Raw genomic sequence first — 23,728 nt, 5'->3', positions numbered from 1 at the left:
TGTAAGAAAGTTCTTGAATGTTTGAATAGCATCAGATTTGTTCTTCAATAAATAAACCCAACACATTCTAGTGTAGTCATCAATAAATGTCATCGTATATTTATTTCCATCTGCAGAAGGAACAGGCATTGAACCACATAAATCTGAATGAATGAGTTCAATTTTTCTATGTGCTCTGGAATGTGAATCATGAAAAGACTGTTTGCTATGCTTTCCTAGAATGCAAGCATCACATTGCTTAAGTTTCCTAGGAATTGTAGGCAAACCAGTAACACCATTTTTCTTCAACAAGCGGAGGTTGTCATAGTTCAAGTGTCCAAATCAAACATGCCATAATAAACATAATGGAAATGTACCTTCTTCATAATGAGAATTGTATTAGAAATTTTGTGCACGAGCAGACGTACCCTGCAGCTTGAGAAGCCTTTCTTCTTCTATCCCTGTCATGACAAGAGAGTGGTCTGATGCTTTTCTCACCTCAACATTGCCATCAAACATATGAATGGAGTGTCCTCGCTGACGGATGTGGACCAAGGACAATGAATTCCTCCTCAATTGTGGGAGATATAAAACATGATGCAGAAGAAAGTCTGGAAGACTAGGCAATTTAAGCCTGATTGTGCCAAGCCCTGATGGCTTGAGTTTTGCTTTGTCTGCAAAGTATACTGCTCCATCAACATTGTCTGTAAATTCTTCAAAAAAATCTCTTCTAAAAGTCATGTGGCAAGTTGCTCCTGAATCCAGCAACCAATCATTTTTCCAAGAAGCAAGTAAAGCATTAAATAAGTCTTCATTTACTCCAATATTACAGTGTGCGACAACATAGTGAGCAGATTCAGGTGCTTTACCTTTCTCTTTGTCATTAGTTTTACCTTTGGGTTGGTTTCTTTCCTGCTCAATTCTATCCCAAGGCAACTTGCATGTGGATGCATCATGTGATCCATCTCTTTTGCAGTGTATGCAATGCAAATCTGACTTTTCTCCTTGAGTGTTTGCCCCCCTGCCTTTGAAATTTCTTCCTCTTCCTCTTCAACCACCTCTTCCTCTGGAAGAATCTTGAGCAAGATTCTTCTCTCTATGTGCAAGACACACAGCCTCTTCAGAAGACTAAGGAGTTGTCTTCTTCCCAAAAGCTTTCTCTCTTTCAGCAAATTTTTCACAAGGGAGTCAAAGGTAATATCTTTGAGGTTTCCATTTGCTTGCAATGACTCGAGATAATTTGAGTAAGTGGGATAAAGTGCCTTGAGAAAAGCTATCAGAGGAATGTCCAGTTCAACATTAGTGACTTTGCTATCATGCATAATAGATTTTACTTCTGATGCAAGATCAAGAGGAGCATCATTTTGTAATTCAAGGCTGAACAATTTAATCATGAGTTGAACAACTTCAAGTGCAGAGTGCGAGTCATAGAGTGCCTTCAGTTTTTGTAAGGCTTCGAAAGCATTTGAAAATGGTGAAATATGGTGACTCACCTCCTCATTTACTGATGTTGCAATCAATGCATAAGCCTTGCTGTTTTTAGTTTCCCAAATAGCGAATTCCTTGTCTGAGGTAGGTTGTTCTAGCTCTTTGTCTCCGTCTCCAACACATACTCCTTTCCACGGCTCATTAAAAATGAGAGTGTATTTGATTTTTCGAGACCACTCAGGATAATTTTCCTTCCCATTAAGGACCACTCCCACAATAGATATTAATGAGTGCATTTTAAAAAACTGTGAACTGTAAAAAAAATATACTTTTGCTGCCAATGTATAAAATTGTACTTCTAGTGGAGAAACAATGCAGTTCTGGTGTAAAAATTTTAAAAAACAATTGCACTCTGATATTTAGGACAGAGGGGAAAACACAGAGCTTCAAAGAACCACAGAACCTTGAGCTAGAAAACTCCTACAACGTACCAAATCGACGAAAAGCAACCAATCTGAATGCAAAGAGACGCAGAAACCGGTCGCGATATTGGTTATATGCGAGAGGTTATATCACTATGGAAGATTGCAGAGCAGGTCCGGACTTTGTTGTTTGCGAAGACTATTTAATTTCAAATCACGATAGTCAGTTTCTTTAGCTATGAATCTGGAGGTTTTGGATAACAATCATTTATGGCATAAAACTGGGAGTGGATAGGTGTGATTCCGTGGGGATAGGCATGATGTCGGCGAGGGTATTACGCAGAGTATGGAAGGGATTTGACTGTAGAATCGATGGTGAGAGGGAGCGTTGTATGGCAACGTTCAAACAGTGCCTATGGCAGCGTATGGGAGCAGAGGTATGGGCAGTGTGGTATGCACACAGTGTGGTAGTTATGTTATTCAACATCAACGTTCAACGTATGCAACATAGGCCATACATTATGCCAGAGGCCAACGTTATGTGAAAAATGTATGTAAAACGCAGTGGGTATAGTATGGAGCTGGAATATCTATTATGCAATGGAATGGAATAAAATAAAAACAAACATAAATTGATTTAGTTGATGATAAAGATTGTTAACCTAGAGGGAAAGTCGAATGCACATAATATGGCATATATGACCCAACATACCACGCACTAGTCTGGAATACACATGTCTCATGCAACTGTTCTTTCAAGCCAACGTTTGATCCACACTCACAAGAGGCCGAGTGGGAGAGCACCCTTGAATTTGTGCTTTCGACTCAGAGCTCCAGAGGGCTAGATACATAGCAAAAGCAAGACAATGTTCAATGCAGACGAGAGATTATGCAAGACAGTATTCAACACAGAGATAATGCATGGCAAGACAAACTTTCTGTCAATGGAGAGGGACACAAGACAGACAGCAGAAAAAATGGCAGAAGGGAGTTACAAGGGCATAATGGGATGCCAAAGATAGAGGATGGGACCTGTGCTCTGATACCATGTCAGGCCAGGAGGTAACTGTTGGCATTATGATTCTGGTATGGCTTTATGATACATATGTTGTACTTGATGGCAACCCACTCATCTCAGATGATAAATTATAGTGCAGAAAAGTTCACGCACTTATATGCAGAGAAAAGCTTATTCTGTGTAGAGAAAAGTTCACGCACTTATATGCAGAGAAAAGTTTATTTCATATAGAGAAAAGTTCACGCACTTTTATGCAGAGAAAAGTTTATTTCATGTAGAGAAAAAGTTCACGCACTTTCATGTTGGAGAACTTACCTTTGGTCCATGGTAGTTAGTCCTTGGTATTTGAACCTATGGGTTTGGACCATGGTACCTCGTCAAAAGTGTGTATATGTTGGAGAACTTACCTTTGGTCCATGGTGGTTAGTCCTTGGTATTATTGAGCCCCATGTTTTTGGGCCCCTTGTATTGGTTATCTATGGTATTGATCCATGATTTTAGGAAGAAGCTTGCCTATATAAAGCAAAGGAGATCACTTGGCTAATTCATTCTTGCAAATCGAATATCTTAAGATCTGAAATATTGGGTTATTGTTTTAAAAGTTTGATCTATGAAAGGGAAGTTGAAAGCGAATCTGTGAAGGGTGATCTCTCGAGCGCTGCAGCTGCGGAAGTGCGGAGGCGCCACAGAAGGCGCAGTGCGGAGGCGCCACAGAAGGCGCAGTGCGGAGACGCCACAGAGGCGCCACAGAAGGCGCAGTGTGGAGGCGCCACAAAAGGCGCAGTGCGGAGACGCCACAGAAGGCGCAGTGCGGAGGCGCCACAGAAGGCGCAGTGTGGAGACGCCACAGAGGCGCCACAGAAGGCACAGTGCGGAGGCGCCACAGAAGGCGCAGTGCGGAGGCGCCACAGAAGGCGCAGTGCGGAGGCGCCACAGAAGGCGCAGTGCGGAGGCGCCACAGAAGGCGGAGGTGCGGTGGTCGCGGCGCCACAAAAGGCGCAGGTGCGGAGGTAGTACAGATATCCGCAGATCTATCCCTGCTTAAAATTTGTTTTAACTGCCTTTGACTATTCTGCAGGGTTTTGGGTGCATAACTGATGTTTGGTTACTGGTATTGAGTTCAGATAACAGCATGATTAATGACTTATCTTTATGTACTAGATCTGGTTGATAACTCTCATAATATCATTGTATATGTATGGATCTGGTGATTGGGTGATTCAGAAGCTTGTTTGATTATGAGCTTCAATGTTGTTGTTGGATCCAGATTGAAAATTTATGAAAAGTGGTCCTTAAAAGAAAAGAAGTAGGGGGTTGCAGCTCCCTTCCAGGAGAGACTGGAAAACAAGAGAGAGTTGTAGCTCTCTGCAGGTTGCAGCCTGCGTACTGGTAAAGGACTGCACCAGTATAAAATCATTGTAACAGGAGTTTCTAATTTGAAAGAAGATAGAGACATATTGCAGCAGGTGGTTTTCACCCACATTGGGTTTCCACCTTATATCTGGTGTTCTTTGGTGTGACTATCTGTTTTTCTTGTTCATGCTCATTATTTTATGGTACTGATATGCAAAAATAATTCAAAGTGTAAATAAGGAAGATTTGTTAAAAGAACTTGATAATACTGATTCACCCCCCCTCTCAGTATTATTTTCAACAGTAACTCCTCAAAAATGAGATTCTATATTCATTTAGGTTGTTCATTATTATATACATGAGGGAGTGACTGTTGACTTTCATCTCCCGATGACTCTCCATTTTCTCTATTATTTATTTACACTATTTACAGTTGTTCACACAATCCCTATGATTAGGTCTCAACACAAACCAAGCACCGACTGGCACAATACTAGCCAAATGCCCAGCAACATTAACAACAACCAATTGAGCTGACGCCTTGGGCTAAAGTCAGGTGATCTTATATTAATATGTAATGCCATCTATATTCATTAGTATGCTAGTATTAAATTTTTTTCTTTATAATTTGCTCAGAGAAACATGGCCTAAAGTTAGGGGCTACACTGCATAACTCAAACATCCTTCAATTTAGGTGATAGTCATATTCCGCGACAATCAGTTGGGACTTGCACCTAACCTCATCCTATTTTTTTAAACATGCCATCTGTGTGGGGCAGACAAAGCAAGAATAGAACCCCAATAAACAGCTTAAAGACTCATTGGTCCTTGTTAGGGAACAAAGGCCTCATTGGCAACATTACTTGTTATCTTTAATATAAGTCATTGCTCAACATGGTTGTTTCTCAATGTAATAAATCCATGTTAGTAACTGTTGTACAGTTTACATAAGGGAGTAGCCCATAAAAGTTGCCTCAAGTCTTCTATGTAAAAAGTCAGAGACTTCAACAAAAATCCTTTTTCCCTCAATTACATCTCTTCCTCTCAGCAAGTTCTGAAGTTTTCAAATTCTAAATAAGTCAGATTCCTACTTCCAACCCTGCTCCCATCAGGAAATATTCAAATATATATTGAATGCCATGGTCATCCATTTCTAGAGGCTTAATATACTTACACTGCATTGGTTATTCTCAACGTATCAAAATGCACAAATCCATTTGGCCAAGCAGAGCAAAAACATGATCTTGCAAACTGTCAAGAAAAGAACAGCAAGGATTGAAAGTAAAGACACAGGTATGAATCCAGCCATTTAATGAACAAACCTGTGCTTCTTAACATCATCCGCAATTTGGTCATACAGAAGGGACAAGCGCTCAAAGTGTACATGTCCACAGACTCTATGAAAATCAAACTGCACATATCTGAAATCAAATACTATAATCACCATGGAGACTTCAGACAAAATAAATAAGAATGGTACAACTAGAACTTGAACTATCAGCAGAAAGCAGCACACGAATTACTGGTAAAAAGAAGATCAAGGAAATCCTGGGCAATATCAGAATAGCTATGTACCTTATCTCATCATTGACAAGGGCTTGCACAGCATTCGCATAAGCTTGGCTCAAAAGGCCTTCACGTCCATGCTGTCTCAGCAAAAGTCAAAAAAACAAAGAATAAATAAATTTCCATCCTTTATAGTTGTATGATATGAGAACAAAGAATATTCTGAATTAATAATTACAACATTATTCATTCTCATAAAAAATGAGAAAAATACAGTGGTTAGGTCACTAATCAAACCTGATTGACTAAATCTACAGCTGTAACAGATCCATATCTTCTCCTCAAATCAGAAAAGTGGCGCTCCACTACCTTGGGCTGCAGTTATAAATCAGATTTAATGAGGAGCACAATGCAATGGGCTCATCCTAAATGACAAAAAAAATGTAAAATAATTACAGATAATGTAAGAGATCATTTATGCAGCTGAAAATGTGTATGCCACTAACTAGTGAAATTTAATTTTGCTGAAATATTTTAGGAACTGACTATAATAGAGAAAGTGCAAAGAAAGCTCTATAACCAAGTAAGTTTAGGATGCTCACTGCATCTTCCAGATTTATTAATTTGAAGCCAGGCTTATATGTCAGGTCCACAACTTGCTCCCATAATAGTGGGATAGATCCCCTTACCTGCAAAGTTTGGAAAAGACTAAAATGCTCAAACTACAAAGCAAAACATTCTCGTTAATTCATGTTGCATCTAAACAAGGATTACACATATTTTACCAGCGTGCTGAAGGTCCTCATGTCCTAAACAGTCTCTGAACATCAACTAACTCTTTCTCCCTCTATTAAGCGACTTTCTATATAACAGAGCCAACCTAGGTAACTTGTGAAAAACGAGAACTAGGATTATGAAAACCTACTTGCACATAAGATGCTAGATATCCATTTGCCTCCAAGATTTGTTCAGTTTCGACAAAGTTGGCAACATTTCCATCTAAATCAGCTCCTCTGCGCCACATACGAGTCCCTGGAAATAACATAACAATTCACTCAAAAGCTTTCAATCTCTAAAATCCATAAGCATGCCTATTGATACTATAATAACCTATCATATCAAGAAAGCACTATGCAACGCATAAAATCAATCATATCCTGGTCTACACTTTTCAGTACTTCATCAAATCAATGCATAGATAATTCAATTTGGGAAAAATCCAATTGATGATGATGGTGGTGGTTAACGTCCACTGAGACTAAATTGGTCTATCGGACCTATAATTTTCTTAGTTTTTAATTGTCTGGCTCCTCGTCTTTCTGGGCGAGATTGGTGCTATAGCTTTCTTTTTTTTCTCTACGGTCTTCCAACTTTCTTTATCTTGCATCTCCTTCATCTCTTCTGGTTCTTGGGACATTGGTGTCTTAGCTTCGCGATCTACTGTGTTCGTCCTTTTGAAGATAGTCGTAGAAGAAGTTTGGTCTAGGAGATCTACTTTGTTGTTAAATGAAGATTTATTTTGTGCGGTATTCGAGTCCTCATAACTGTTGATGCTTGACGGGTTGTCGAGTTCACTCTTTTGTTGTTGGGCAGGGCTTTCCCCCTACTTGTCTTGAGAGTTATTTCTTTCTTGGCCGAATTCTTGTGATTCAGAGTTTTCTCGAGAGTATTCCTCTTTGATGACAGTGTAGTGTTCTTTTTGTGCTCCTTCCCACCATGTAGATCTGTGGTGATTTTTTCTAGCAGAATTTTTCTGGGAGGCTTTTGGGCATTTTTTGGCTAGGTGGCCTGTCTCAAAGCAAGGTTGACATCTGAAGAGGACACTTTCATAATCAAGTTTTTGGTTCCACACATAGTCTTTACTTGTTAGGTGTATTTCAACTGGGAATCTGGCGCTAAAGTCCATTTCCACACAGATGCATGCATAGGTGGTTCTAGCATATTCCTCTATTTCTAGGCACATGCAGTAAAATTTTCCAATTGCATTTCCAATGGCTTTTAGCGAAGAGAAACTCCAGAGATGCAAGGGTAGGTTTGGCAATCTCACCCAAACTGGTGCTGAGGTTATGACTGTTGTTGAGGGATCGAATGATGGGTTCCATGGCCTCATGAATAGGCCTGATTTTTCCCAAAACCAAGGGCTAGAATCTAGAATACATTGTCTGCTTTTAGGGTTTTCAAAATCTACTATAAAGAAACCCCTAGCACAAGGGTAGATATTAATTGCATCAGGAATTAGAGGCTTCCATACCTTTGAGATCCAACTGTGTAGCGCTGTCAGCCGTGGCCAAAAACCATTGAATCGACAGATTAGGGCATTTTCAGAGAACTTCAAAGCCTCATCGAGTGAGGCCTGGACCACCTGGATAGTGGGAGCTAGGGCTTCATTGACGATATGCGTTGGAGCTTGCCCCTCAGAGGCGGACAGAACTGAGCCAGCAGCTATTTTCGCGAAGCTGGGAGCCATCTGGAGAATGCTCTCCTGCTGAGTATAAAAGATTGCCGAAGAGAAGGCCACAGGATATTGCCGAAGAGAAGTGAAAAGCCGCAAATCTATGAAGAAAAGGCACAGATCTATAAACCGAAGAGGCGCAGATCTACTAATTCCACTCCTCTCATGCCAGCAATGATATTCACTTATAATTGTTAAAATTTCCTAAAACCAACTATCTAAGTAAATGGATCAGATTTAGTCACTTGCTGTTAATATTAACTTTTGCATGCAGTGGAAAACAAGAAAAGCAATCACACAATGCACAAATATTTCTGCCCTTCTAGATCACTCCATCATTCAAAATTTATATTTAGAACTTACAAGAGCTCCCTTACAAAGAAAAATGGCTTTGAGAATTAATCAAACAGCAAACCTGAAAATTACAGTTTCCATGGAAATCGAGGCAACCTTCCTTCAAAGAATCAAATCTGTATGGCCGTTTGGAATCCATACAGTGGTATGGAATCTTTACGGATGGCAGTACAGCCTGCTCTACTAGGCTGTATGGCTGATCTTTTCCTTTCTGTTTGCTAGCTGTCTGTCCTTGCTGAAGATTGGCTGCCTTCTCCTTGCTGAAATGTTGTTGAAATCCTCGCCAATGGCTGAAAATCAGATCTCTGATTTTCTCCTTCACTCACGTGACTTGTGAAATGAATGTTATCTGTCTTTGTCCTTTGCCCTCTCTTTCTTTTATAACTTTGACATGAGCCAAAAACCTAATCTTCAACAGTTGAGATCTAACTGTGAGATCAATGGCTCTCTTTTAATTAAATTATTAAGTGACCCACTTTAGTCACTTTATTAATTAAAAGTCACTTTAATAAAAGAATGTTCACTTTATTAATTAATTAATAAAGTGAACTTCTAAAAAAGCATAGGATACTTTTAATGACAATTTCCATAAGTAGACACCCTCATGGAAATACCTGTCTGAGCTACAAACACTAACACTCCCTCTTAGCGAGGAAGATATTCTCCACCACTCCATGCTTGTATCCAAATCAGACGAACTTTCACTTCACCAAGGGCTTGTGAAAATATCTGCCAACTGCTCCTCTATAGAAGTATATTGGAGCTTAACTGCTCCCCTTAGCAACATGTCTCTAATGAAGTGGTATTTGATATCAATGTGCTTTGACCTCTCGTGAAACATCAGGTTCTCCGCGAATTTGATACAACTCTGGTTATCGCAATGGATCATTGTCAGCTCAAGCATCTAACCAAACAATCCTATGAGTAGCTTGCAAAGTCTAATGTTCCTAACTAGGAAAAACAATGATATGCAAATCAAAAATAAATTCAACACCAGAAAATTGAAACAATCAGCAAACACCCATATAAACTCCATAAGTACGAACCAGCTGAGCCATTTAATTAATTCACTTGGAGCAAGTACAATAGTGTGGAAGAAGTGCACTTGGGCTTGCCTAAATGGCAAGCATGACAAAACCCAGGTGATCAAACAACAACCCAAATGCTACACAACTGCTGCTCCAAAGATGCTTTGCGCTGCCCAGAAATATGCACTGTCTGTTGGAAAGGAACTGCTCGAAACCCCACCTCTGATAATCAGAAAATTATGCAAAATTAGCCTCAAGCTCCTCAACCGAAACCCACCAAAACCCGGAAAGGGTTTGGCCTAGTTCTGACCACCGAAATTCAGCCTCCAAATACCACATCCTCCTCCAAGTGCTGAGAAATACGAACTGCCTATAGCTCGCTGGGAAAGCCCTCCAAATGACTCCCAAAGGCTGAGATGCTCCCCTCCAAGGTTTCCTTTATTTCTCTCGGCAATCTCCAGCTCTCTAACTCATCCCTCAAACTCCCACGTATGCCCCGTGAAAGCTCTCTACGCAAGCTCAAGAAGCTGCAAATCGAACTACCCACTAGCAACAATTTCCTACTCTGAAACCTCCAAAATGTTGATCCTCCACTAAACCTTCAATACCACAATTCCCCCAGCAAATGCTGCTTGGAAGATCCCCGAAACAATCCCTGCATGCTACCTTCCTGTGTCCTCCAGAAACACACACTGGTTGAGCCAAAGGCTAAAAGATGTGCTATGAAATTCCTCCCTCCAAGGTGGTACGATTTGCCTTCCCAAGGTGGCACTCAAAGTCCCTCGAAGAAAGGTTGAGTTTCCTACTTGGAAAACTCGGCGCTAAACAACTAGTAACCCGGCTAAGCAGCTCGAGCAACAAAATGAGTTTGATAGACAAAAGACCCCTTGAGTAGATAACTCCTATTTATAATTTCGTGGGCCTTCCTCCCCATGTGGGCCCCTCTTCCTTCCCTTTCGATTTCCCCATGTGGGTGGCCCCCACATTCCATAGACAAAATAATTCGGCCTCTTCCTCTCCTAAGTCCTTAAGTCAAAATTGGATGGGTTCCAAAGTCACCAAATATTATCCAAATTTGTGGGAGATTAAACATGTGACAAAATAATTTAGGAAGGAACATTACAGCTGATACCAAGGTGTTTGCTGATTGTTTCAATTTTTTGGTGTTGAATTTGGTTTTGCTTTGCATTTCATTGTTTTTCCTAGTTAGGAACATTACAGTGGTATCAGAGCCATAATCATGGCTCAGCCGTGGGAAATTTTCCTATGAGTGAGGAGGACTGACAGAACATTACTTACAGGAGGCTAAGGTACCAGAGCAGGGAGAGGGAGCTGGAGATCACTCCAGACACAGAGGATCGTGGGAAGGCAGTGGTAACCGAAAACATGGGGGAGCCCAAGATCAGAGAGGAGATTGCTTTTGACAATCTCTTGAAGGCTCTGAGCGATTTGGCAAAGAGGCAAAAGGAGATGTTGTCTCTCCACACTCCGAGATGGGGCCCTTGCCTCTTAACACTACCAAGCCTTTTTCATAAGCCCGCCTCCTACCCTCTAGTGCATAAATCTTATTGATATATTCTCCATCTCATGAAATACCTCTTCCTCTCACAAACAAGACATGACTTCTGTGCCTCAATCCACCTCTCCCCTAAACCTTCTCACATATGTTCTTCCCCCATCACTCAAGTCTGCATACCAATCTTGATCCTCAACTCATGTGTATCCACACTACCACAGTATATGATGTCGATGGACAATCCCAACATCCTAGTTGCCTTCTCGCACTATCTTGCCACATGTTCTACAATAGCCATATCCAACAGAAAATTTGGGAGATGAACACGAGCAAAGTTGCAAATGAAGAGGGGCTCCAAGCAAAGCTCTTCAAATATACACTCACTAGTGCATAATGTTGTATGCCTGAGGTTTCCACCAACCTGGTCCCACCATATTATCCACCCAATTCATAACATGTTTCGAGTAAAAATCTAAGCGACTAAATAATCATTATGGTAGGACATGCTCTCTTGAATCTCTATGTCATAGTCCTTCACTTGATGTTATCTAATAGGTTAGAGAGGAGGGATCTTCGAGGTAAAGGGTATTAGGGCTTCAAGCTTGCAATTCCTCAGCCTGCAAATTACTATCAAGAGATAAGGAACTGCGCTTATTGGTCTTATGCTACTTTCAATACTTTTAGAAGGCTTCTCATTTAGTTTTGAGGGAAGCCCTCTTCCAAAGTCTTACAGGCACCAATATCTCAAACTATCTCCTTGCTACAATCATGCATCTCCATAAGGTTATCCTTGGTCGCCTCTGCATAACCAATGAGCTATCAAATTTCATTAAGAACACCATCTATGTGAAGCACTAGTTCCCTCTATCAACCACCTTGTTGAGGATCCACATTGATGAGTTGGATTCATTCTTGAACAAGCACATTCAAATAGGTAATCATTTTCTCCTTCCACCATATCCTGATCGCCATACTCCTCTTTGCATATGTTGTGGTTCAGCTATATTCTACCTTGAGGGGTTAGAAAGATGACTGGATACTCATTCAGCATTTCGCAGTTCTTAATAGTTGTCAGTGAATCCTAGGATAACCAAGATCATGATCTTCAATGGCTTGAAGAAAATTGTCAAATTTTTGAATACTATTTCAAGGGGTTTGAGATTGAGAATAGTACATCATACACACAGTTGGGATACAATTTTCAAGGCCCAACCTTCCCTTGAGGAAGGTCATCAAACCTTCAATGAAAAAGGGGCTTGGATCCCTATCTCTCTCAGAGAGACAATGTTTCCAACACGATTTGCACGACATTTCATCCAAATTGGACCTCATGGACTCAATCAATAGACCCACAATTTTGTGTGGTTTGAAGGTGTAGATTCATAGCCATATTGAGTTTGATTGGGCCTAAGTTGAGAGAATCCAAACTTGTTGGCTTTTAATGTACCTTGGACAAGTGGTTTCCCATGGGTTAGTCTCTACCTAGGGAAAAGTGTCCAAAATAATTCTTTATTAAGTGTGACTTTATAAAGTGAAAGTGACTTTATAAGTGGTAAAGTCAATGTTAAATTATAAAGTGAAAAGTGACTTTAGACATAAAATACAATGTGGGTGCTTTATTTAATGGGTGAGTTAAAAAATAGAAAGTGAGAATTAAATGCACATTTATTCTCATCCCTTGATCTAAATGAATCTGAGCCATTAGATCTTAAGGTTGCCCAAAATTCATTTAGGGAAACAAAAGGGGAAAAATAAAATAGAAACTGCATCCATTCTTCATGAGCAAGTTGGAGAAAGGAGGCTGAGAGCTGGAGAAAAGTTCTGAAGGAGAAATTTGTTGTAGCAAGTTGAAGGAGTGATTTCTAGGCAAAGTTGGGCATGGAAATCAAGGTTTAGAAGATAGCAGAAGGTACAGTACGAACATCATTGAATTTTGTGAGTTGCACGTCATTCGAGATAAGTTATTGAAAAAAATTCGTACAATTTGTACAGTGGTACAGAAATCTATACAGTCATATCCATATAGTACATATTTTCAGCTTCAAGTGGGCACGAAAATCGAGGCAAAGTGGGCACAGTTTTCAAGGAGTTTTGGGTTGAAGAGATAAGTTGTATTTTGTTGTTTTGTTTTGTCTGCAAATGTATTTTTCCTGAACTTGAAAGATAAATAAATTTGAAGAGCTCTCTAACAAGTTTTCCCCGGAGAAGATTGAAAGGGTTTTGCCTCGATCTAAATTGACCAAAAATCTATGTGTATTTTTATGTGTGTTGTTGGTCTGGTTATGTCCATATTTATTTTCAGCGTGTGTTGACTGTCCCATGTGTTTTAATCTGAAAATTTCATTTCCAGAATTCTATATGTTGAATGTATGTTTATGGGAAAGGGCATTTAACTAAATGGGAATGATAAGGTGAAATTAAAACCGGGTTGGGATTGTTGGAAACTTTTTTTAGTCATCAAATTTCAACAAAACCCTCTTGCATCATCACATTGTCAAATGTAAGAGGACAGTTCTCAAGCCCATCATTCAAGCAGAGTTTGCAACATAACATTCTCAAATAGATATTGTTTACAAATTGGTGAAGTTGTTGCATCGCCTCCAACGTTTCATAAAGGCTCAATTGTCAGTAAGGATCAATATCCATATCTCACCCTCTTCTCTTCATAGGCCATCTCCTAATTCCCTCCATCCCCCCCCGCCTCCCCCCCCCCCACACGAAGGAAAGTACAAATGTTGGTTCTTAGATGATACATGTTTCCTTCAACTTAGCTACCATATTGATGGATTTCCTTCCCCCATTTAGGGAGCCATCAAAGTTTAGATATTATATATTAGCTTTACTTTCTCTCTTGCTTTTATAGGAGTGACCTCACCATTACCACTTTGTATCGACACTTACGTATTATACAGTCTCGTTGACCTAGTTTTGGTCATGTATTGAACATTAAATAAATTATCTTATCCTATTTATGTTATCCTACTGTATCATGGTGCACATTGGGCAAATAAACTTTGCACTTTGGTCCTCTTATTCTTAGCAAGAGTGGATTATTGACTCTGGACCTACCTAAAGCATGACCAAACAAGAACACTTTCTCTCTAATTACAGAGTAGCACAACAGATAGAAAATGGTTATTGGTGCAATTTAGCATACAAGTAACAAGTTGTGGTGATGTGATCATTGATATGACTTAGTTTAGAGGTGCTTTTCATATACCAGATCAATAGGTTGCAAAGAACAATTTAACGATGATCTCAAAGTGATTGTCATGACTAATCCAAGCTTATGTACACAATGGGGAAAGCTCCTTACCCACAAAGAAATCGGTTTGTTGGTATCATGGCCAAATCAATGACACTCGTATGCAATGGCACTAGCATCTCAATCATACCAACTTTGGTTCTTGGCAACATATTAATCATCTTCGTATATCTTATGACCTTCCACAAATCGAATCGCCAAATTGTGTTTGTGAAGGGTCTGTAATGGGGAAACATAATCAATCGTTCTTTCTCGATGATAAAGCAAGGCAAGCTTCTTAGCCTCTTGCACTAATTCATAGTCACATTTGTGGGACTCTACATACACCTCCTATTGGGGGAGCTAAGTACTTCTTCACCTTCATTGATGATTTTCCACACTTTCTATGGCTATACACCTTTAAATTTAAGGACAAGTTGATCATAAAGTTACGGGAAACTCAAATCTCTAGTGGAAAATCAAAGCAACATAAATGCTCAAGTGTTTAAGGACTAATGACGAAAGTGAATATATTAGTGATGCCTTCTAGTCTTTCTCATATCGCGAGCATCTCTAGGCAAAGAATCGGTCCTTACACTCCACTAGAAAATGGAATAGCAAAATGGAAGAATAAGGCTATCATAGAGATGGCTCACTACATGCTTCGCTTCAAGAAAAAGAATCTCTCATTTTGGGGATAGGTGTTTGCTTTTGCAATCCATATCATATATAGAACACCTACTCGTGTTGTCACAAGTACAACTCCGTTGAAAAGTGTTATGGCAACAAACCTTCTATTTCACATTTTGAAACTTTTGGATCTAGTGCTTGGCCCCATGCTCCAAATGAAAGGAGAAACATCAATATCTCCAAACTCTTGCAACACTTTGGTTAGCTACAAAGGAACTTTTTAGGGATATTTCCCACTCACAAAGAGGTTGAATATAGAGGCTACTTTTGAAAAGGTTCCTCTTCATTGTCCACCAAGTTCTCCCCCGTTACTTCCTTTGAAAGATTCTTCAAATGAATCTTAGCATGGTTCCATGGATCATGCTTTTTCTCATTACCGTGTCGGTCATCTTCTACATGATTGTTGTCATGTTTTAATCAACCGTTCCTCACATATGATGTTGGTCCTCTCTCTCTCTTTTTATGAGCATGTAATGACCCATCAAATTACAGGGAACATAGGAATATTAGCAAGTATACGAGGCATACATATGATAGCTACATATGCATGCATCGCATGTATAGCACTAGTATATATATTAGTTGATAATGGAAAATGTCTATGTACAGGGTAATGAATTAATTGTTGAAGTACTAAGTAAATACATAATTCACTAGAATGTAATGAATATGTAGAGTGGGGTACTTATTAAGTGTACCAACACTATAAATGGCACTAATCAAAACATTATTCAAATAATATACATATCAATAAGTACAAAGGATTGTATAAAATAAAAGTGAACTAAAATATACATTATTTTCTTACACATTAACCAAATGAATTATATATTTTACTTTACTAAAAGAAATATAATAAATATAAGTATATCAAAAGGATAAAGGACATAGATATTTGAATAAAATATAATACCCTAAATAAAATCTATGGAATAAAACTAGTCGACAAAGCATATTATTTAAAGGTGAAATAACCAAACTCAATCAAATCTAACTTAGTTATATAATATGACCGCCTCTAACCAAACGGAAAAGAAGGGTTGAGAAGGTAGAAGAGTGACAGCGAAAGGAATCGGGAGACGATAGAAGGAAGAACATTGAGAGCAAGGAGGTTGGGAGACGATGGGTTTGAGCATATAAGGGAGTCGAAGAGGCCATAATAGGGGCGAGATTTTTGGGAAACGTATTACGGAGATAGGACAGAAATTTCCAACAAAGCCACAGACAGAGAGAGATTGAGCTTGATTGTTCTTGGAATTTTGAGCATGGGGACCAGAAGATTTGTCTTCGGATCTGGGGACCGTTTAGGTAGACCCCAGATAGGCTGGGAGGAAAAGGGCGATTTGGTAACTGCAGCAACGGGAACAACCACAGTCCAAAACACCTTCAACAGATTTCCAGGTATTCTTCTACATTTAAATTGTTGAATTCCAGTTACTGTCTGGTTAAAATTGCACAGTTAGGGCTTTACAGAGCACCTATCAAGTACTTCCACAATATAGGGGAAATTTCCATGGCTAATGTGGACCCTGATGACAATTCATATAGTATTTCTATTGCAAATGTCTCTTCACCTTCTCAAGACACTCTTATTCATGGCTCATCCAATCCTCATGTTGCAAATGGCGATATTCATGTCAATGGCTCATCCATTCCTCGCATTGGATATGATGATGCTCTTATTAATGGCTCATCCAATCCTCAAGCTGCAAATGATGATGCTCTTTTTAGTGGCTCATCCAGTTCTCATGTCATAGATTATTTTAATAACTCAACTCCAATAATTAATGATGATGGTGATGTGTGATTCACCTACACTAGTTACTCTTCCTTCAAATAAGTCAAGCCCTATACCAAAGACGGTTATCTCCCTTCTTGTTTATGCAACATAGTTTCTTCTTGGTTAATCCATGTGTTATTGCAAGGAATCTCCTCTACCACACACCCTTCTTGCTCAAATTGCTAAATATTTTCAAGACAAAGTTAATGGAACTGAGTGCTTGTTGGCCCATTTGAGCACTATCATGTAGAATCTTCCCCACCACGAGTTATTATTCAGTATTTTGATGTCCCTACCAAACTTCTACATCTAACACCTCAATCTTTTTGGAGCTCAATGTTAACTATGGATGATCTTGATGTTTCTATGAAGAAGTAACGTGAACCTGATGGGGAGTGATCTTGCCCTTTGACTCTACATTAAGGGGAAAGTAGATTTCATAATCTTGTATTGTAATGACTTCTCTCAGCGGCTCCCTTTCAACTCAAAGGGGGGCGTTGGAATTATTGGTGTAATCTATACATGTGCCCATGGCCCATTTATGTGTATCACTATGTATCTGTAATTATGGCTAGGACCATATTTTATTACATTATTGTAAAGTAGGTTTATAGTGAGGGTTGACCTAGTCAAACTTAACTATGTAGGCTCAATACCTTGTATGTGTTGAATTTTTCGACAACAATACATAGTAGAAACCAATCTTCTTATCTGATAATTAATTTCTAACGATTTTCAATTAATATAGCTTGTGCCATATATATCATTAAGCAATTATACACAGAAAATATCAATAGTAATGCAATGAAATAATAAGATCAAAAATGGATAGCCATGCTCAATAGAGACAACAAATTTTCCCTAGGAAACTCTATCTTGGGAGAAAACCCAGCAACTCTTCTTCTAGGAGAAATTCTTCTTCAGCAAGGTATATGTTAAAATTGGCAACTAGGGCCAAACTCCATGTGGGTCATCTTATTTATAGCATCTGATATTTTTCTTGGATTCCTCTCATCGAGAGGTGTAGGATTGATCTAAAGATCATTCGATTCCGATAAGTATTCATGGAGATATGAATTTATTTGTGTTCAGGGACAATTCGTCAAAGTCGGCCAGCAACCAAACTGCCCCCAAATGTGCTCCACGTTTTAGTATAAATACAAGTGCTTTGCAAGTCATTTGTACACACAACTCTCTTGAGATTTCTTCTTCTCCACTTGTTTTGGGTTTTAGTGGAAAGAAGAATCTTTAAGGGAAAAACGCAGTCCTAGAGGATGATGCCCTAGCTCATGAAAGCCCCACGCATAGATCCAAGACGTTGTCATATTAAGAAGCAGATGCCCTAATCATCTTCGCTATCATAAAAGATAGCCCTTGTCTAATACATTGTCTAAAGGGAGACCCCCACCGTTGACATGAAGGAGATTGAAGTAGGCTCCCTCGTTGTCCTATAAGGGTTTACTATATGCCCTAAACTGTTGTGCGTTCAAGCCCTAGCCCTAGCCGCAGGTCTAATTTGAGGCCACGGCATGGGAGGCTAGGGCAACATGGGTTGGAGGATTGTTTCATGGGTTGAACAAAATCCGAAGTCTGTTCTTGAAGGCCGAGACAGGGAGGATAAGTTTCAGGGTTGTTTGAGGTGGTTCTTGGGTGGAGAAGCCTTGGGAGAGGCAGCGTAGATTGTTGTGGTTAGGCCGCAGGCCCTACCTCACTGTTGAAGGGTAGCGTAGGGTATATTGAGGGTTGTTCATGCCCAGAACAACATCAAGTCAGGTGAGCATCTCTCCTAGTATAGGCCGCAGCCAAGGAGGGTTGTTTGGGTGACTGTTTAGGGGCTGCCAATATGCCCTAACCAGTCACAGTCACAACAGCTATATTGCAGACCTGAAACTGCAGTAAGACATAGTGATAGTGCAGTAAGATGCATGGGCAGCATGATGCAGTAAGGTGCATAAAGAAGCTTCTGATGGCCTATCTAAAGATCACTTCAATGGGAAGTCTGGATCTAAGGGTGGAAGGAAAGGCAGATGCCTTGCTTGTAATAAGTTCTGCCATTATTCGAAGGAGTGTCTGAATGGTAGGGACACATCACTTGATGATGATAACAATCATTCCAAGGACATCTTCAATGATCAGAGGAATGACAGGTAATGCAGGTCATCAAGGAAATGGTCGACTCTTCAAAGAAAGCAATGAACCACAGGTATGAAGAATCAAATGTTGTTTTTGATAATATAAGGAAGCATTATCTTATATTGACCCTCTCCTCCAGACTCTTTGGGAATCTGGCTTATTGATTGTAGTGCTTCAAGGCACTTCATCGGATAGAAGGGTGCTCTCTCTAATTTGGTAGAGATGGAAACAATCGTGGGATTATAATTGGAGTCAATGCCACCTATCCAAGAAAGGGTATAGGGAATGTTACCCCTCAATTGAATGAGGGTAACTCGATTCATTTACAAGAATCTATTCATGTACCTGATCGCAAGAAGAACCTAATGTCCATTTCAGCAATGGAATTCAAAGGTTTCAAGGTGGCATTCATTGATGGAAAGGTACATGTTTGAAATTAGAATTTTCAAAGATGCTTTTATCCTTGAGTTTAGGATTGGCAATTTGTATCAAGTTGCATGAAGTCCATTGGGTACCATGTCAGTTGACACATCTCATCTATAGCACCGGAGGTCTGCTTAATATGGGGCCCTACCCGATGTGAGTCAGACGGTGATAGGGATGCCTGAATTCAAGAAGAGCATGAAGGTACATGTCCGAGATATACCGAAGGAAAATCTTATAAGGGGACCATTCCCCTCATGTAGCAAGTCCATGTGCCATATATATCATTAAGCAATTATACACAGAAAATATCAATAGTAATGCAATGAAATAATAAGATCAAAAAGGGATAGCCATGCTCAATAGAGACAACAAATTTTCCCTAGGAAACTCAATCTTGGGAGAAAACCAAGCAACTCTTCTTCTAGGAGAAATTCTTCTTCAGCAAGGTATATGTTAAAATTGGCAACTAGGGCCAAACTCCATGTGGGTCATCTTATTTATAGCAGCTGATATTTTTTTTGGATTCCTCTCATCGAGAGGTGTAGGATTGATATAAAGATCATTCGATTCCGATAAGTATTCATGGAGATATGAATTTGTTTGTGTTAAGGGACAATTCGTCAAAGTCGGCCAACAACCAAACTGCCCCCACTTGTGCTCCACGTTTTAGTATAAATACAAGTGCCTTGCAAGTCATTTGTACACACAACTCTCTTGAGATTTCTTCTTCTCCACTTGTTTTGGGTTTTAGTGGAAAGAAGAATCTCTAAGGGAAAAATGCAGTCCTAGAGGATGATGCCCTAGCTCATGAAAGCCCTACGCATAGATCCAGGACGTTGTCATATTAAGAAGCAGACATGCCCTAATCCTCTTCGCTGTCATAGAAGACAGCCCTTGTCTAATACGTTGTCCAAAGGGAGACCCTCACTGTTGTCATGAAGGAGATTGAAGTAGGCTCCCTCGCTGTCCTATAAGGGTTTACTATATGCCCTAAACTGTTGTGCATTCAAGCGCTAGCCCTAGCCGCAGGTCTAAAGTAAGATCTCTATTTTGGGGCCACAGCATGGGAGGCTAGGGCAGCATGGTTTGGAGGACTGTTTCATGGGTTGAACAAAGTCTGAAGTCTGTTCTTGAAGGTTGAGACAGGGAGGATAAGTTTCAGGGCTGTTTGAGGTGGTTATTAGGTGGAGAAGCCTTGGGAGAGGCAGCGTAGATTGTTGTGATTTAGCCACAGGCCCTACCTCACTGTTGAAGGGTAGTGTAGGGTATATTGAGGGTTGTTCATGCCCAAAACAACATCAAGTCAGGTCAGCATCTCTCTTAGTATAGGCCATAGCCAAAGAGGGCTATTTGGGTGACTGTTTAGGAGCTGCCAATATGCCCTAACCAGTCACAGTCACAACAGCTATATTGCAGACCTGAAACTGCAGTAAGACATAGTGATAGTGCAGTAAGATGCATGGGTAGCATGATGCAGTAAGGTGCATAAAGAAGCATGATAAATGCAGTGACTGTTGTAGGCAGCATGGATGCAGTACAGTGCAGCACATTGGTACAGCTTGGTGATGATGAGCATGATGTGAATAGTGCAACAACAAAAGGTATTGAAGCAGCATGTTGAAGTGATGATACATTGCAGTATACATTGAGCACAGTGATGGGTACAGTCATGATTAGTGAAGCATGATGAGATGCAGCATAGTGATGATGGGTGCAGCATGGTGCAGCACAGTGAGGTGCAACATGATGATGAGGTGCAGCACAAAACATAGGTGCAGCATGGTAATGGAGTCACCTTGGAGAATCAGTTGAAGCAACATGTCTTCAACTGAGTTCAGCTACCTCATGTATCATCTTTTTAGAGATGATCTCTGCTCTTATTATGACAAGTCAAAATGTTGACTTCTGATGTATATGTACTCTCTCTCTCTCTCTATTGAACTATTGAAGAACATATAAGAAGAATTGATCAAGGGTTTCCCCACATTGGGGTTTGTCCCTGGCTAGCGCCACATCTTGTGTCCTCTTGTCTTGGCTTGTCTTCTGCAATTTATGTTTATGTTCTATCTGCAATTTACGATTATCCTGATGTGATTGCTAATCTGGAAAAGATATTGAGCTAACTATGAAAATTGAAATAAATTGCTCTAAGCATAGAACATACCTAAACTTAACAGTATACAATAAAGTCTAGAAATCTAAGCCAAAAATCAAATCCAAACTTTTGCCATTTCATTCTTATTTCTACTCCCACGAGTGTCTTCTATATAAGACATGATTATTAAGTGAGACAAATGAAGTCTTACATCATGTGTATATATACAAGTCAAATTGGTGGATTTACCACAAGGGACACACCCTTTCATGTTAGGGCCAACTTGTCCCTTTGAGCCTACATGAAACCCAAAAATAGAATTTATTTTATTTTAATTTCCATAAATTTTCTAGGCCAACTTAGGAGTCCTCTTGGCATGCAGGAATGCCTCTTGACGCTACACAAAAATCAACACTCCCTCTTAGCGAGGGAGGCATTCTCCTTGGCTGCAACAAATTCTCCCTTAGCTGAAATTTCTCCTTCCTTAAGAAGAGTTTATAAGCTTGCCATGTTGATGCATGCAGTATGTCTATAAGATAACTCCATCCTGGAGTGGGCAATGCAACTCCCTCATATGTAAGCATACAGGGCTTTTGGCGAAAGTCCTTTATGGCTCCTTAAGAAAATTTACCAATCTCCTCTGGTCATGACCCAGTCAAGTCCTTCTAGCATCCAAGTTCTTCTAGTTTCTCAGAAGAGAATTTGCCTTTGGACCATTCACCTTGCTAATCAAAGTCCTTTATGACCTAGCAAATTTCTTCTGGCTTCAAAGGTGAATTACATCTATCTCCTTCAGTTGACATAGCCAAGTCCTTTTGGCTTCTATGGAGATCTATCCAATCCTATAATTTCCCTGGCACATTCACCTCTTGCCAACCTAGCCAACTCCTTCTAGCTTCAGAGGTGAGTCTATCTTATAGTTTGCCCCTGTAATTGCCTTGGGCCATTCACCATTTTGGTCAAAATCCTTTATGACCTAGCTAAGTCCTTCTGGCTTCAAAGGTAAATGTATTCATCTCCTCTTGGTCAAAGTCACTTATGGCTTCAGGACATGGTCAACCCAATCATGCAAAGACCTCATCATTCCCTTCCAATGAGGGAGACATTCAACATCATACTAGGCCCGTCTTTGAAGTATGTCCACAATCTGCTCATCCGTGGATATGTATTGAAGCTCTCTTGCTCCTCTCTGTGTCATGTCTCAGATGAAGTGGCCCAGCCATGTCCTTCTAGAATCTAAGGTCTAAAGCAAGTCTTCATGTGGTAGTCCTAGTTGCTCCCTTTGTGACAAAGCAAATTCTCCTACCATTGTTGCTCCCTCTGTCACGTGAGCAAGTCCTTTTGCCACTGCTGCTCCTTTTGTCACGTGAACAAGTCCTTCTGCCATTGTTGCTCCCTCTTACTGGGAGAACCCTCTTGTCACAAGTCTTTCCTTGTTTTTCTTGATGCTACCCTCTGCTGCCAGAATCTTGGCAGCCTTCACGATGTACCTATAAACCTAATTCAAGAGGCCATGGAAGAAACAATTATAACCAAGCAAATACAAAAGACGAGACATTGACTAAGGAATTAAAGCAATAATAATCAAGGGAGAAAAATATAAAGTACTTATATCTTGATTAAGAGAGAAAACACCGAGTGTGGTAGGGAATTGTCAACTGCCTGTTGATTCTTGCCTTGCAAAAATCAATGAAGTCCATCTGTAATCTTGTCAAGCTTAGATTCCTTGTCTTCTTCTGAGGTGGATGCTCATCCTCGTCCTCAACATCAGTTTCTTATGCATGTTGTTTTCCTTTCCATTTTCTTGCATGAAATATATGAGCTAGGGTTTCTTCATCTTACAGATTCATTAATCTATCTAGCCACACCAAAGACTTACAAACTAGTATCAACACAAAGTCATTCCACATGCTATCAAGGAGATAAACCAAGTATGCATCGCACCAACTCTATTTGCATTCAATACTCCAAGTTTTCATCCCTCAAATCCAAGAACTTTCACCTCTTGTACCAGGTTGTCCTTTGCCTCCAATGCTCACATAGAGATCAACACCTTTTGATCACTATCAACTTGTTGCCCACCTGGCAGACTCCTTTGATCAGCTTATTACAGGCTCCAGCCACCTGCCTGTAGCCTCCTAACCATGCCTTGTGCCCATGTCCAGGCCTCTTTTGTCTCGGTTGCTCCTAAAACTTTGAACAGGCTCTCTCATCTAGGCCTCCGGTTCCTCTAGGCAGACCTTAACCCACTCTGGGATAGACCTAACCAATTCTGAGGCTCTCGGCCTCCTTGTTTGTCCATAG

The 23,728-nt window shown here is 40.1% G+C and overlaps 1 protein-coding gene across 3 annotated transcripts in view; it reads right to left on the bottom strand.

Moving 5' to 3' along the window:
- The window catches only part of LOC149251415 (phosphoinositide phosphatase SAC7-like), a 321,376-nt gene that overhangs the window by 188,962 nt on the left and 108,686 nt on the right, over positions 1-23,728 (bottom strand). For all 3 annotated transcript variants that reach the window (XM_089459423.1, XM_089459424.1, XM_089459422.1), the window contains 5 exons: positions 6,632-6,738; positions 6,309-6,395; positions 6,004-6,081; positions 5,776-5,846; positions 5,523-5,621 (listed from right to left, as the gene is read on the bottom strand). In XM_089459423.1, coding sequence (XP_089315549.1) covers positions 5,523-5,621; positions 5,776-5,846; positions 6,004-6,081; positions 6,309-6,395; positions 6,632-6,738 — 442 coding nt within the window. The remainder of the gene's footprint in view (positions 1-5,522; positions 5,622-5,775; positions 5,847-6,003; positions 6,082-6,308; positions 6,396-6,631; positions 6,739-23,728) is intronic.

This window comes from Pinus tabuliformis, chromosome 7, assembly GCF_031772625.1.
Source record: "Pinus tabuliformis cultivar Carrire ecotype Pingquan chromosome 7, CPIR1, whole genome shotgun sequence".
Classification (NCBI taxonomy): domain Eukaryota; kingdom Viridiplantae; phylum Streptophyta; class Pinopsida; order Pinales; family Pinaceae; genus Pinus; species Pinus tabuliformis.
Note: the sequence above shows the minus strand (reverse complement) of the source record. Positions and strands in the feature narration are given on the sequence as shown.